At 38.0% G+C, this 15,344-nt stretch overlaps 1 protein-coding gene across 1 annotated transcript in view; it reads left to right on the top strand.

Annotated features, from left to right (window-relative positions):
- The window catches only part of PIEZO2 (piezo type mechanosensitive ion channel component 2), a 283,328-nt gene that overhangs the window by 172,389 nt on the left and 95,595 nt on the right, over positions 1-15,344 (top strand). Inside the window, exon 8 of the mRNA XM_077784376.1 lies at positions 13,303-13,471. Within this exon, the coding sequence (XP_077640502.1) occupies positions 13,303-13,471 (169 nt within the window). The remainder of the gene's footprint in view (positions 1-13,302; positions 13,472-15,344) is intronic.

Raw genomic sequence — 15,344 nt, 5'->3', positions numbered from 1 at the left:
GGTGCAGAAGAATGCCCAGAGAAGGGCAACAAAACTGGTGAAAGAGTCTTATGAGGAATATCTGGGGGAACTGGAACTGTTCTGGAGAAGACACAGGGAGAATCCTGGAGAAGGCTCAGAGGTGACTTTGTTGGTCTCTAAAAGCAAGTTGTAGTGAGGCAGGGGTTGGTCTCTTCTCCTGAGTGAAAAGCATCAGGAAAAGAGGAAATGACCTCAAGTAGCACCAGGGGAGGTTTAGATTGGATATTAGGAGAACTTCCTGCACTGGAAGAATTGTCTGCCATAGGGAGAGTCTGCTCAGGAAAGAGGTTGAGTCACCATCCCTGGAGATGCTTAGAAGATCTGTAAACATGGGCAGTCAGGGACATGGTTTAGTGATAGATTTGGCAGTGTTTGTTTAATGGTTGGACTCAATGATCTTAGAGGTCTTTTCCAACCTAAATTATTCTGTGATTCTATATGAAAGAACAACTTTTATTTCTCTGTAAAATTTGAGAGCCCAATCACCAGAATAAGCTCTCCTGAATTTCAAGGGCAGATGTGAAAACTGCTCCCTTTGGCCTGCTGGTGGACATTTTTTTTCTCAGCAGAATGTAAGTCTGGTGTTTTAAAAAGCTCCTTTCTGGATTTGAGTTCTCAAGCTTACAAGAAATGTACAAGTGGTTTCTCTGATCAATAAATATGTGGGTTTTTTTCTCAATAGTAATGCATTCAGCTTGTCAGATTATCGATTGATTTCAGACTAAATAAAGTTAAACTACACCCAAACAAACCAGAAAATTCTCAAGTTAACAGTATTATTCAGCTAAGATTTGCATCATCCTTGAGCTGTTCCTTCCTTTCAAGAACTCTTCAACTCAAAATTCAGTATTTGTGATTGTAAGAAGTGACTGAATAATGTCACCAGAGGAAAGCAGTTTTCTTGGGAGGGATAACCTGATGTCTGGTGAATTTACATGTTTTGCCCTGAAACCTCATAGGATTGTGCAAAGTACTTGCCCCCCAAAAATAGGATACCGTGATAACATAGTCCTAAATACTTGCTAGAGTGATATTACTGAACATGGAGGTATTGATGTCCTACAAAGTTTCAAATCTGCTGCTGTGGCTGATTGCATCTGTGATGTGCAGGTAGAAGTGGCATAAACACAAACACGCTGAAATGCCACGGAGTGAGTGCTGGGATCTGCAGGCTGAAACGTGTACAGTGCACCGAAAAGTCTGAATGTAGCTGGTATATCAGGGGTAGGCACGCTTCCAGCAAATCAATATTGCAAATTGATGTAGTATCTCAAATATTGCAATATGCAAATATTGCAAAGATGGGAAAAAATAGCAAGAAGTATCCATTCGAAGCAAAATTCAGAAAGTATCATGTTTCTATCATAAAATTATTTTCACCCAAGTTAGTCAATGAGCTAAAATGACTTTAGAAATTAGGTACACAGTGTCACAGCCTGAAAAAATACACAGTAATATGTTCATAATTTTTCAGATTGCTGCCTCCTTTCTTCCTGATATCGTTTATTTTGGCAAAAGAATGTAACTGGGGAAAAGATAAGGCCTTGCCAACATGAAGAAATAGGATCACTGCAGTGGTATGAGGTTTGTCCTGAGTCAGTAGAATTATTCCTGTCCAAAACTGTGTTTATAAGCATATTAATTTAAGGATCCAGCAATCCAATGTAAATTAAAAGCTATGTGCTTTCCTATAGTTTAGGTCTGTCTTGCTTGTAGTTTTCAGGGAAGAAATGTTCCAAATAGTTTAGATACAACTGGCTTTATCTATAGAAAGCAGGTCCCTTACAAAATGAGGCAACCCTAAGAGTCTGGGTAGTGTTATCCACTTCACAGTGATACCTTCTTTCACACCTTCTTAAGTGAATTTGGAATTACACAACTGATTGCTTTGCTGCAATGTAAGTTGGGAAGTCTAGTCTAAGAATTTTGTTCAAGAGAAAATTATAATCTGAAATTTGTCTATAAATCTATTTGAGCAGGACTTTTTAAATAGGTTTTACAGTGACTAATAATAAGCCTACTTAAATTGCTCTTTTACTTTTGGATAAAAGATATCTGATACAGATGGTAGATTTAGGATATTCCATTTGTTTTCAGATTAATCTGAGAAGAGTCCAGTCCAAAATCCTTCGTCTGGACTTCCCTGGAAGCTTTGACACAGATTTAGATTTTGTAGTCCAAATACTCTGTTCAACCAGGGTTATAAATGCTTAAGCACTGTCTCAAAAATGTTCTTGGAGTTGTCAGATCAGGGTCAGATCAGATCCAGCTATAATATTTTTTCCTAAGTTAGACACTAAACTTGCAAATAAAATCCCATTAGGAGAGCAGATATTGCCAAAATAGTGAGATGTAGCTGATTGATTACCTCTGCAGGGCAAGGCACTGATCTCCTGCTCTTCTGCTGCTTTTGTATCTTCACTGGAGCCAAGAGGTGGGCAGCAGGTTCCACCTGCACTGCAGCCACTGCTAGTCCTTGCTGCAGACCGTCTTTGGCACTTGTCTTAAAGGCGACTCACCTCTGAGAGGCAGAATTTTCTTAACCTTGTAGGAAACTCTGAGGTTTTTGGGGTTGCCTTTTGACTTGGTCACAAGCCAGTGTTTGAAAAGATGGAGTATTTAAAGCTCATTTATATATCCTATACTGAGCTGCCCTTTGGCTGCAGTAGCTTTCATGCCTTCTGCCTGGTATTTTTAGGCACTTCTCACCATGGTACTGCAGCACCACTGCCAGGACAGAGGCCAGACCCTTGGATACTTGCCATGTAAAGACTCTGCGCTCCACTTGTCTGTTTCCATCATCCTCTACCAGCAAAGGCACACTTTGCAGTTGCAGGGCATGCTCCAAAGCATACCAGGCCAGCCACCATGTTGGTTACCATGACCAGATTTGATTAGAGAGCCACAATTTCTCTCAGAGGAAGAGATGTTAGGTATTTGACCTTATTCTTACAGAAATTTGCAGCTGAGTTTCATACTAGCTCTATAGTGTACTACATTTTAGGATGTTTAATTCTACTTAGAATGTTTTAGCCTATAGGCTTTCTCAGAACTTCAGCTTCTTTATATTTGTTTAAAAAATCTTTTGGAAAGGAAGTGAATGATTCTGTTAACAGCTTAGAAATGCAAGTTCACTCTCCTGTTGACAAAAGACAATAATCGTCCTTGCTGTTATTATTATCTCTTTCTAAACTATGAGATGGCCTTATTTCGGCTCCCTTTATCATGCAAGGCTAGACGAGGAGAAAGCAAGAGAGGAAATAGTAAGTAGCAATTTGCCTGGAGAGCAGTCCTTCCCATCCCCATGGCATAGCTGTCAGCATTCACCATAACCACCCCACCCTCATCAAGTGCCAAATCTAGCCTTGGAATAAGCAAGCACAATTTATGCTACTGACATTGCACCCCAGGTGATTTACACCTGTCTTCCACTGGGCTTGAAAGGGGTGCAAACTGAGACGTGTAAGACCTTTTAAAAACAATGGTTTTCTGCATATGGGACAGACTGGTTTCCCAGTTGTGTTCTGCTACAGTGGTGAGCTTGCCACTGGTGAGATCCCTGGCAGGGGATGACCCTGGTCACATCAGGTTCCCATTAATGGGGAGAGGGGAGCCTTAACACTCCCAACAATGACCACACTGCATCTGAAAATTGAGTGTAAGCTGCAAACATAAAAATCAGCCATTGTCATGTGACATAATGTTGGTGAACTGCCTCTTCTTCCATGTCTCCTGCATGCTGACAGCTGTGTGTTGCACAGAGGCTCCTCTTCCTTGGATGCACTGAACTACTGAGGTGAGAGGGACAGAGGCAAGTGACAAAGATCTTAAAGCTGGTGATATTCTGTGATAAACTTGTCTGCTGATTCTGATTCAACTGAAATGGGTGTGCAATTGGTCTGATCATGTAGCCATCCCACTTTTGCACACTCTCAGGGAGCTTTGACTCTTGTGTGACCAGCACACCTCCCTGCTAGCAGAAGCTCTGCTCATGGGTGAGACAGATCACTCCACTCCTCCATACACACCATGGGCTTGCAAGTGTCCGATCCCAGCAGTGGCACTTGAGTAGACTCCCTGCCCATCACAGCCTGTCCTGGGTGGACTTGCAAAGCGTGACTGCAAAGAAGCAATCCCTTAATTTTCTCTTCATATTTTCTGGAAAAAAAAAAAACCATATCTGCATTCTATGATCATTGTTCAAGTGCCTGAAAACAAGGACAGAAAAGAGACAAAAGCCCTCTCCTCCTACTAGATTTGTATTTCTATTATTCTGTGGTATTAGGAAATATGAATTGTAATTAGCAAACTTGTGTAATTTACAAACTTGTTTTCTTGAGGTCTGCTCAAGAACAATTGTCTTTATACTCTGGCATCACCAGAAATTGTGATGAAGAATATTTAACACTGTGTTTCCATCTCAGTGTATCAACACTGACAAAGGAATCATCCCACATTTGTTGGGGGTAAAAAAGGCAGACTTAGTAACCTCAGTTGAGCACACACTGGGGAGTTAGTTCTCATCCATGAAGGGGCAGTCTACACCAGTTTCTCTAAACAGTCACAGAGTGGAAGTGCCTAATCTCTTGTTTATGCTCATTTAGCTGAAGTTTGGAACTTGCTGATAAAAGCTGAGACAATCATGTTCAATTTATAACCAATTTAAAATTAGCTGTTATACTGCTTTCGTTTTGAAACTGGGCAATTTCCAAACATTTCCTGGGCATTATTGTTCATTATTCCATTATCTTCTTTTCCATATCCTGCTATTTTATTTTCTTTTTATGTTTAAAGCCAAATGGGAATCATAGCTTTTATTTCTGCCTTAGTGCACTCCCTGCTAAAAAGGAATATTTTCTTTGCTCATACTTTCTACTGCAGAATCTCTTGATGAAGGTATCCATCACTCTTGTGGGTTTTTTCAACCTGTTTCACTGCCAGCTGAGTAAGTGGAAAATCTCTTTATCCTCTGCATGCATCACTGAACCTAGCAGGCTGCCCCAATGTGACTGAAAAGTATCATCACTCCTTTTTCAGAGGTGGAAAAATTCCCTTACAGAGAAGTTAGATGAATCACATAATCCTCCCAAGATAGCCAGAACTTGGAATAAAGCACAAAGCTTTTGGCTGCAGTCTGAAACCTAGATCACAGACCAAGTTACCTCAAAGTTAAAATAGTATGAAGCTACACTTTAAAACAACTTGTGTTCTTCCTGTACATGTCACTCTAAGGGGTAGCACTAGAGCCCTTGGGCAGTTGCATGGTTAGTAGTTGCTGTACCCAGTCACTTGCATGCTCTGGTCAGCACCAGCCCACTGAATGCTAATGCTCACTGGAGTTATCTGAGCACTGTCTCCTCCTCCTAAATGGCTTCTGCTGAAGTTTTACCTGAGCTCTTCTGTTCTTCTCCCAGTACCTGATCTTAGGACAACAAGGCTGTCCATGGTCTGCACTACTGGTTGAGTTTTAGGAGTAGACTGTCTCCCCCTCTGCCTGTGAGAGACTTTCTGAGTTGGGGCTGTTGGCTCCTTCCTTTCAGCAGCTCAGCTAACTCACTTTGAAAAACCAATAGCCTCAGTTACTAATTTGCACAGAAAGACTTTGTTAACCACATCATTGTTAAGCTATGCCATTTTTGAGCTGTGCCTTTTCTTCTGTGCTCAAGTGCCCAAGTTCATCCTCTCACAGGGGGAAGCCTTTGTGTCCATGGATGTTTCTGAACATGCCTTTGGCTTTCCTGTGCTTTCCACATAATGCCTCAGAAGCCTGGAACTGTTTTCTCATTATTTTAATCTCTGAGTAGAAAGTCCAACTGAACATTAAATATTTTTCATTTTTTCCACGCAGCTTGGGTGTTTTCCATACTCACATGGTGCTGTTCAGTATTAGTTGCTTTTCATGCCCTTTTATGATGACAGGGAATATGTGTGTACATTAGGAAGATGAGCAACTGGCAAACCACTGGTGCCAACCAGCCTTCTCTGCTGGGGTGACTATTCTCTCATCCCAGCAAGGCTGCCTCACTCCTGCAGCCTCCATCCTTCAGCTACAAACCCTGCATTGCTTCTGGTTTGTAGCTGAAACTATTAGGGAGAAAAACCTAAAAAAACAAAACTCTGCTGCATTTAAAATAGTTTTCTTTAAGTGACAGAAAAAACAACTATTTGCCTAATTTTATTTGAGAACAAACATGAGCCAAGCTGCTGATGTCAAAGCAGTGACAATGCTGGCCCATGATGTTGATGGAGTCACTCTAACTAAGTTATCAGGCAGGAGTTCTAAAGCAATTTCTTCTGCACCTTTATCCATATTTCACCACCTTCTTGCTATCCTATCTGGCAGTCCTCCCTGTGCTAGATGCTCAGAGTCTGATTGGAGTGAAAAGATGCTGGAATCGCTGCTTCAGTACATTTCTTCATCAGATAACAGCCTCTGGAAGTCCCAGCAGAGGCCCCCAAAGGCTGCAGCAACATGTTGCTTTTCTAGCTTGCTGATGGGCTGAAAGGAGCAACATCAATATTGATGCTCACTAGAAACTCAGAGCAAAGTTAAGCTGTGTCATAGGTAATGAAAAGATTTGGGGATCCAGAGAGGTAACCCATTGATAGAATAAATCTTCTTCATTTAAGGCTTTTGAAGATAGGTTTTGTCTCAGTAAAAAAGGGGCAACAGTGGGGAATTATTGCTTCTAAAGCAATGAAAGACTTTGTAATAGGAAGTCAGTACAAAGCTACATTACTGGAGGAAATGTGATATAGAGCTCACAAATCTTTATGTTCCCCTTAGGGAAGTTGTTTTATTTCAGATATGTGAAATATTTTAATGTCTGAAATTTGATAATTTTTAATAGATGCCTATTTCTTAACAGCTCTCAGTCACGTATACTCAGATAAAATTTGATTATCCCATTACTTCAAAACAAAAAACGGTTTATAGAGTAGATACTATTTATCATCTTAGTTTAAAGTTGTTAATGAACCTGAAAGCAAAGTGATTCTATTGTAGCTGCTCATATGGCTCTTTTTTTCTCCTTGAATTAAGATTTGTGTTGTATTTACAGGTTTTGAAAGCTTTTATGTAACTTATCACCCTTAATGATATATTTTCTCTACAGCTTCCTGATTAATGGCTCGTATTTTCTCTCTGTCCTCATTATATGGATCATATTAGCACATAAGTTTTAAGCTACTCACTTTTTCATTATGTTTCTCATGCAGTAGATGTGCATTTGAAATTATTTTTCCTTTAAAAGAAAAGTCACTGATGTTCAGAAGAGGATGGGAGATACACAAGGGCTGGTTTTGTCATTGCCAGAAAAGCTTTGATCCAATAGAAGCTATGGAAACCAAAAACCAAACTTTGTAGAAAAAAAAAAAGGACATAAGACATCTGCTAAAGAGCTATAGAAATGTGATGACATTAAAACAAAAGTTAGAACTATCTATTTACCTACCAAATCTACATTCACTATGTGTATGCCTGTATTATAGTGTTGGGATAGCAACATGCTGAAGAGAAACAATTCCAGTCCCAGTCTACATTTATATATTTTTAAAAAAATTATTTTGAACTGTTAAGCTGAAATTTATCATTATGCTCCTCAACCCAGACAGTCAAATTCTGTATGATCATTAATATGGCACAATTCCATCTAGCCAGTTCTGAATTATCCAAGTCTAAACCAAAGCAGGGTCTAGGGCTTTTTAGAGCTAAAAATACTTGCAATTCTCTTTAAAGCTTGTTTCTCTCCAATATGGATACATTTAATGACTTTAGTCCAGCTGTGAACTGAGGTTTGTGGCGGCAGTATCTCTCTACACAGTTGTCCTGCTGAGCTGAAGAGGAGGCATGAAGGATCAACTCCTTCTCTGTGGAATCTTATAACATGATTTGGAAAGACAAATGCAAATTTTTCCATTCATTCTTTTTCTTTTTCCTTTCAAATTCATGTGAAACCAAATGCCTTCTGCTGTCTTTAACCCTGATTCTTTGGGATGCCTAATGCATTTCAGACAACTTTTCCACCTCTTTCCTCCCAGTGTTCTGCTATTTCTGTAAAAATGTGGTGTCAGTTCAGTGCACCCTGGAGCAGTAGCCCCAGTATGGTCTGAATTCCCAGCCAATAGCCTGGGGAGTAATGACCTGGAAGGCAAGGATGGGTCTGAAGGTACCACAGAGCTGGCTGAGTTCTTTCCAACACCATGTGTTGCTTTGGGCACATAGCCCAAAGAGGGGGAGTAGAGTGGCTCATAGCATTCCCTTGGAAGAGGCATTATGGGTATAAGTTTATGGATCTTAACTTCTGTGTAGTTCTGTCATCCAAGCACAGAAAACTCAAGAGGATGGCTTGTGTATGAAAAGGGGACTCCTGACTTTTAGAAGGATTGTGTAGGAATTGTGTTTTCTCTATGCTAATTTATTTTCCAGTTCCTTCCACCCCTTTTTCTCTGTTGTCCACGGAACATTTTCAAGCCTGACAGCAATATGCACCTCTTTTAAGTCAACGTTTGAAAAAAAGTTCATCTTCAAGCAGTGTTTAGAGTTTGGGAAATAGCCTTTTCAGTATTCCAAATACTCTTCTTCATGAAACTCAGTATTCAGGGCTTGTACTGTGAAAGATGAAGTTTTGACTTTTCTCCCTGTATTTCAATCATTTTGCCCCAGAAAAAGAATATTTCTACCACAATCAACACCACCTTCTCCAAATATATTATTTTTTTGCCCATTTCTATGGAATTTGTTGCTCTTTCCTTCCTTATTCTCCCCTCCCTTATTCTCCTCCTGTTTGCTTACTCTACTCTTCTTCCCTTTTCTTCTCTCATTTGGTCACTTTTAGCATCTCCATTTTAGGGCTCAGCTATTCAAATGTCAGTCTCAATATTCCATTCTCCTACCCCAGTTTTGCAGACACCACTCTTGTCTCCTTTGCTGTGAGGAGAGTGAAATAAATATGCAATAGAAGGTATCCAGATTAAAGAAAGATTCAGACACACCATAAAATCCAACACAAATTCAGAAGTTCTACAAAGATGGATTACCCAAATCCAGCCCAGCACACTAAGATGTTCTGATGCCATTGCTGGGAATAACCATGCAGTATGTACTGGCCACAGAAAAAAAGCATCCTGTAATATTAAATGCTAAATCAGAAAATGCACTCCTAGAGTAGTTTGATGCAGACATTTTCTTCAAGCTGTAATATTCATGCAAACTCAAAGATTATATAGAAAAATAACCCCCTGCTCTGTTGTGTAGTGAAAAGTACTATATGAAGGAGTACATAGAGTTGTAGGAAGATGAAGCAACTGGAAACCGCATCTACACAAAAGTGTTACAAAAGCTAAAACTCTTAGAAAAAGAGTAAGAGACAGTGGAAAGTTTTCTATCAATTAAAATTAAGATTGGATGCCATTCTAGAGTATAAACTCTTATTCAAACACAAGAGTGTTGTTCAATAGAATTATTGAGTGTCCTACATTGTGCAGTAAGTCAGAATTATTACTTTCTTTCCTGGCCTTGAAAGTTACAAGGCAAATACTTGCCTGAAGTCAACACCTAAAACATGAGCACATACAGGATCTGAACTTATAAATATGTTTTTACAAAAAAAAAATCCAAATAATTTTAGTGAATTTAAAATTCACACAGATCTAACAGATATATAAGGACTGTTTTGATAATTCTGTATATGAAACCTATTTTTTTTACGCAGCTATTTTATGTTAATATTTAGCACCATGAGTAATTATGCCAATTCTTATATTAATGTAATAATTAAGTAATGCGTGCAATAGAAGTTTTAACAAGGTAGTTTTAGCAACTTTGGCAGTTCCTTAGGTGAAATATCTGTGGGTGCAACAGGAATTAATTTCTCTGTTTTCAAGTGAAATTGAAATTCCTCTTCTGAATTTTAATGTTAGATTAATATAGAAAGTGGGAATTTTGTATAGTCACAGTTTACAGCTTTGTCGAAAAGTCATGGAAGTTGAAGGTGCATCTGCTAGAAAAATGATTCACAGATTCAATAGGAATCTTTTCCAAGAAAACAAGCTTATTGAATAGTAACTGGACAAAAAGATGCCACCTTCATTTTAAGAACTCTTTTTCACTGTGTTATCTCAGAGCATTTCTCAGTCAGATGTTAAAGTTCCTCTCGGCCTTTCATAATTTCTATAACTTTTTCCAAATAATTTCTGCTGTGTATTTTTCAGAACACCAGTGAGGACTTTGAAAAACCCAGCTTTAGCTCTTTGCAAGAGCAGAAATGCTAATCTACTCACATCTTGCAAACTTCCATTTTATGTGACTTTTCACGTGGTCTTTTGGAAACCCAAATATATCCATTAATAAATAAGTCTCTCGTTATTTATTTTGTTTATATTCTGTAACCAGGCACACATGTACTTGACCTGTTTGGTAGTGGGTTTCTCCCACTTAGAACTAATTCCGACCTTACTGATGGCATCCATGTATGTTGGGTAAGATGGAGACACACAAGATCAAAGTTGGACTCAAACACAGCTGGTTAGGATCAATATTGAATGTAAAAACATCTTTGCAGAATGAAGTATGCAGAACTGAATAATACCCTAATGTATATTGCTTATACATTTTATTGCAGCCATTCCTGTGCAATTAGAAGCTTTGTCTAAGGGAAGATGACTATTCCTCTGAAAAATGTTCTGCACCAGCAGTTCTCATTGATGATAATGATGAAGTATAAATATTGAAGCATAAATATTGAATAGCAACTTGTAGCATTATTGGAGGCCAGAACAGACAGAACAAGCATTCCTAAGACAACAGTGAATTGTGAATGTGATAAACAGGGAAAGTTGTGTTGAGTGCATTGTGACTAACAAGTCTCAAAGCCCAAGGAGAAATCAGAAATGAGGAGCAGTTCCTCTACATCCATGCTTTATGAGACAAAGCAAAATACATTGAATAAATTGAAGTAAAATACATTAAATAACATTGCCATGTGGCAACTTAAAGGGAAAAGATGTGCTGTAACTTATTAATGAAGGACCAGAAGGGAGCAGAATTAAGTCCAATATTATAATGTACAAATAATTTGGAGCCAGCAAATGAAACTAAGAGAATGAGAATATAACTGAAACATAATAAAATTTCCTAGCCATTAGGATTATGTGGAATGTTTTTTTTTTAGTGGAGATAAAAGTAAAACATAAGTTGATCTGAGTTTCTAGCTATAGTATATTATAAAACATACTACAGGAATGGAATATGTGATATGAAGATCATGTCTATTTGGCAGAAGTTTCTGAGAGCCTTCAGGAACTTTCCCTCATTTCTGTAGGAAATACTCATCACTGTCAATGGAAAGACTGCATTTCACTAAGAATTGGATTTCACTCTGATTCTGATGCTTATGAGAAAGAAATAGGGTGAATCATACTGTGCTTACAAAGAAAAGCTTAAAATGAACCAAAGATGGATAACTGTGTAGTGAAACAGAGGTAAAAGATTAAACTAACAGGAACCCTGCAACTAACAGGAGCTCAACAACCCTGATCACTGATGAGCAAAAATGACAAGTGAGTAGGAGAGAGGAAAGCAGGCAAACAAGATGTTCCTCTGTGCTGATAGAAATATGAACAGAATACAATCCAGCATGAACTTCTCCCAGTTGGAGCCAAAGTGTAACATCAGCTCCAAATGTTCTTGGATGCTATGGAAGTTTGAATCTGAGTCTACTCCAAACACAGCTCATTCAGCTCCCTTAAATTACAGCAATTTACTTTGTATGCAGGACTTTTTAATGATTTTTTTTCCCTTGATTATCCTTGTATCCACCCAAAAGCTCTGAAAGGTCTGAAAGTTTATACCTTTGGCCTCTGTTGACAATCAGAATGAGATGTGAGTGCTGATAGATTGGTTAATAAAATGTTTTGGGGCTCTCCTTCTAGGAGTTAATGGTATTATGCCCATGCAGCAAATCCCCAGTTATGAACAGATATAACACTTTTGCTTTGCAGCATCCAAAGGCAGATTTCAGGCAGCACATCTCTATTGAATATTGTACTTATTCTTTGCATTCATTCATATTTTCATGTTGGATCTTACTAGGTTAAGGAAGAACTGAGCTTTTAGACACTCTTAAAAATTCAATCCCCCAGCAGAAAATCTTGCATGTTTTGGTTTTGGGTTTGGTTTTTTAATAATGTGTTTGATTCATCCTTTCAGAGGAACAATAGTTTTGAATTTATTATTCTACCAATAAGATGATCTTCTTAATTGTCTCTTAGACCTTCTTTTGGTAAAAAAATGAAAACTCTCACTGACAGTATGGTAGAAAAAGCTTTTGTCAAGAGGCAAAATATTTGTAATGAATACTGACACATGCTACTGGTAGCTCATGCCCTAACTTTAGAACTCTGCAAGCTATTTTATAATGAAAGAGCCAGATTAACTATTGTTTCCTATTAGTTTTGTTTCAGTATTTAACACATCTAGTAGGCATCCAACATCCTGTATTAAATCAAAAATGTTAGGTATTTTTTTTAATACTAAGTGGGTTTTTTGCCAACATATGTTCCTTACTTGATAGAAATATTGTGTAATCCTACTTTTTCCAGAAACATCAAGTATTTCGTGTCATTGATAATAATACTTCTAATTAATTTTTCTTCTTTTTCTTCCCTCAATTATTTGATAATCTGAAACAATAACCTTTCTGAATATTTTTGGGTTTTAATTCACAAAAGCTATGAGTTCAGCAGAGCCCTGTATGTTTCTAACATTGGCATTATTAGATAACAATTTATTAATAGTATTAGCTTTTTAAAAGAAAAGTCCAGTAAACTGTTCAGTGTGCCAAGAAGATATACTTTACAGCTGTGTCCTGGCAGGGTGACTGAAATGGTGTTACACATCAATTTACTAAATCTCTCTGAAATATCATGTTGCTGTGATTTGCCAAATGGACTTGCAGCCAGATTTTCTCTTCCCACTTTCTCTAGCTCTTGAGCTACAAGGGAGCAGGCCATTGCAAGTTTTCTCATTGGACATAGTAGATGTAATGCTATTATACTCCCATTTTTTCATGTTGAAAAGCAATTGTAAAATCCCACTTCTTTTGACTAAATATGTGGAATGAAAATACTCACTGCATCTTAGATGTGATGGCAGGTGATATTTTTGAACAAAACAATTGATATTAAACATAAGCAAACGTTGCCCTCCAAAATATTTTTAAATATTTTTAAGATTTGATGTTTATTATCTAATGTGGCTGCTTTGGTTTTTTATATTCACAGGTTGTTCGGTGTCACTTCTCTTACTCAGACAAACTGCTCAAGCACTTGGATGATCATCAAAAATCAAGAGTTACATTGGTATCACCATGCTAACCCAATCTTACTGCTAGTGATGTACTACACCCTAGCAACTCTCATTCGTCTCTGGCTGCAAGAGCCCATTGAAAGGGTAATTTCCTTCTCTCTTCCCATGACTGATGACTGGGAGACTGGCCAGTACAGACACTCATTAAGAGAGGTGCAAAACTTTAGGAAAATTAAGGGAAATAGACAGGAAGTACAAGGTGATACTTTGAATTTGGTCTTTTCACTAAGTTTGTCCAAGAGTCTGATCTGACATGGGTATTATTCTGAAAATCAGCAGGACAATTATGCAAGGAATGCAATGGCAGAGCATTAATGCTTTGATTTGGAAAGCAGGTATTGACATGCAGTAGTGGCTGGACTTGATTGACTCAAGGATCTTAAAAGTCTTTTCCAACCTGAATGACTCTGAGTCTGTGATTCAAGTTTAGGTGCTATCAAGTGAAATGCCAGCACCTAAGGCTTGTCTACCAGAACAGAGGTAGGATTTTGGCACAGGATTCAATAAGACAAAAAACATATTTGTAATTGTACCACAGATATAGAAAAAAATTCTTAAAATCTTTCCTCCTGTGTGCCTGAGTGAAAATCCCAACTTTTGTTTAAGAGCAAGAGAACAAGAAGAAAAAAAAAAAAAAAAAAGGCAAATCTTCCAATTTCAGGGGAAAATGGGTATATGGGAACCCAGAGGTATCTTAAAAGCTTAGAAACTGAAAGTATAAAAAGGATGATCTTAGGCATTACTTATATTAATTTCCTGATCCTCAGAGGCCTGATGTGAATTTTTGAGTTGAGGTTTAGTAGTGCTGTAAACCACAATGAAAATACTCATGACTGTGCTGTGAATTAGTGGAGTTTGTAGAGGGAAGTAAAAATGTTAAAGGTTTAAGGGTGTTTCTTCATATAATGGATACTGTAACCATTTAACATTTAAAAAGGCAGTCAAAATACATCACCTCAGAACTGAGATGTCTGGAATTTGGAGATTACATAGGGCTTCAAACGGTGAACAATGCCAGAGTCATCTCCTTTAGCTATTAAAATATTGTGTCTTACGTTTCCAGAAATCTTAATCTTTTCTGAAGTCATATCATTGTGATCCAGTACCCTCTGGCACTGGGTATTTTTTAGGGTTTTTTTCCTTTTATTTTTTCTGCAGCTGCAGCTTCTGGAAACTAGACTTTTTTTAAATGAAACATTAGATTTCCAGATAATAATATGATTTTAGCACTTGGGCTGTAACTAAAACTTCACATCTCACAAACTGCTTAGTAAAACCATGAGAACTACCCACAGAGGAGTTACCACATGTGAAATGCAGTTAGTATGAGCTGTGTGATCTCAGCAAGTCTGGGAATTGATTTCCAGTGCCTGTGTTGTTTTCATCCAACAGTCACCATCTAAAAGTTTGGTGTTGGAGTTGAGTTAGTTGCTGTGCTTTTTCAGTGGAGAGAAGTGGGTATTTCTGTATAGGATAGAGTGAATGCTGCAATTACCTACAGGGACTTGAGAGGAACTATAGTGGTCTTGCCTGCAGCTTTTATTTTAGACTGCTTGTGGTGTCTGAGATAGATATTCCCATAAAACACTAAAACCAGTCTCTGAGAACTGCCAACAAGTGAAATTAGAGATGCTTTCCAGGCAATTGAGCTAGAGTAAGTATTAAAAGACATTAATTTAAGAAACACTGATGTCAAATTCATGGCTACATGAAAGGCATGCCAAAGTCTTGGCTCTCCCAAGGGAACTTCAGATGCCAGGGAAATGATGCTTCCCTCCAAAGAGAAATGGATGCTTTGAAAAGGGAACACTGTAAAGGAAGGAGTATCCATGCATTAATGCTTATTTTTGATGCACAGGGTGTTAGTGATGCAAATGTTTGTCATTAGAAAGAGAAGCTAAGATTTGCAAAATTTACTATATTTTGAGCATATCTTCCTTTTTTTTGTTGTTGTTAT

Source organism: Lonchura striata, chromosome 1 (genome assembly GCF_046129695.1).
Source record: "Lonchura striata isolate bLonStr1 chromosome 1, bLonStr1.mat, whole genome shotgun sequence".
Classification (NCBI taxonomy): domain Eukaryota; kingdom Metazoa; phylum Chordata; class Aves; order Passeriformes; family Estrildidae; genus Lonchura; species Lonchura striata.
The sequence above is the reverse complement of the archived record's forward strand: the minus strand, read 5'-3'. Positions and strand labels throughout refer to the sequence as shown.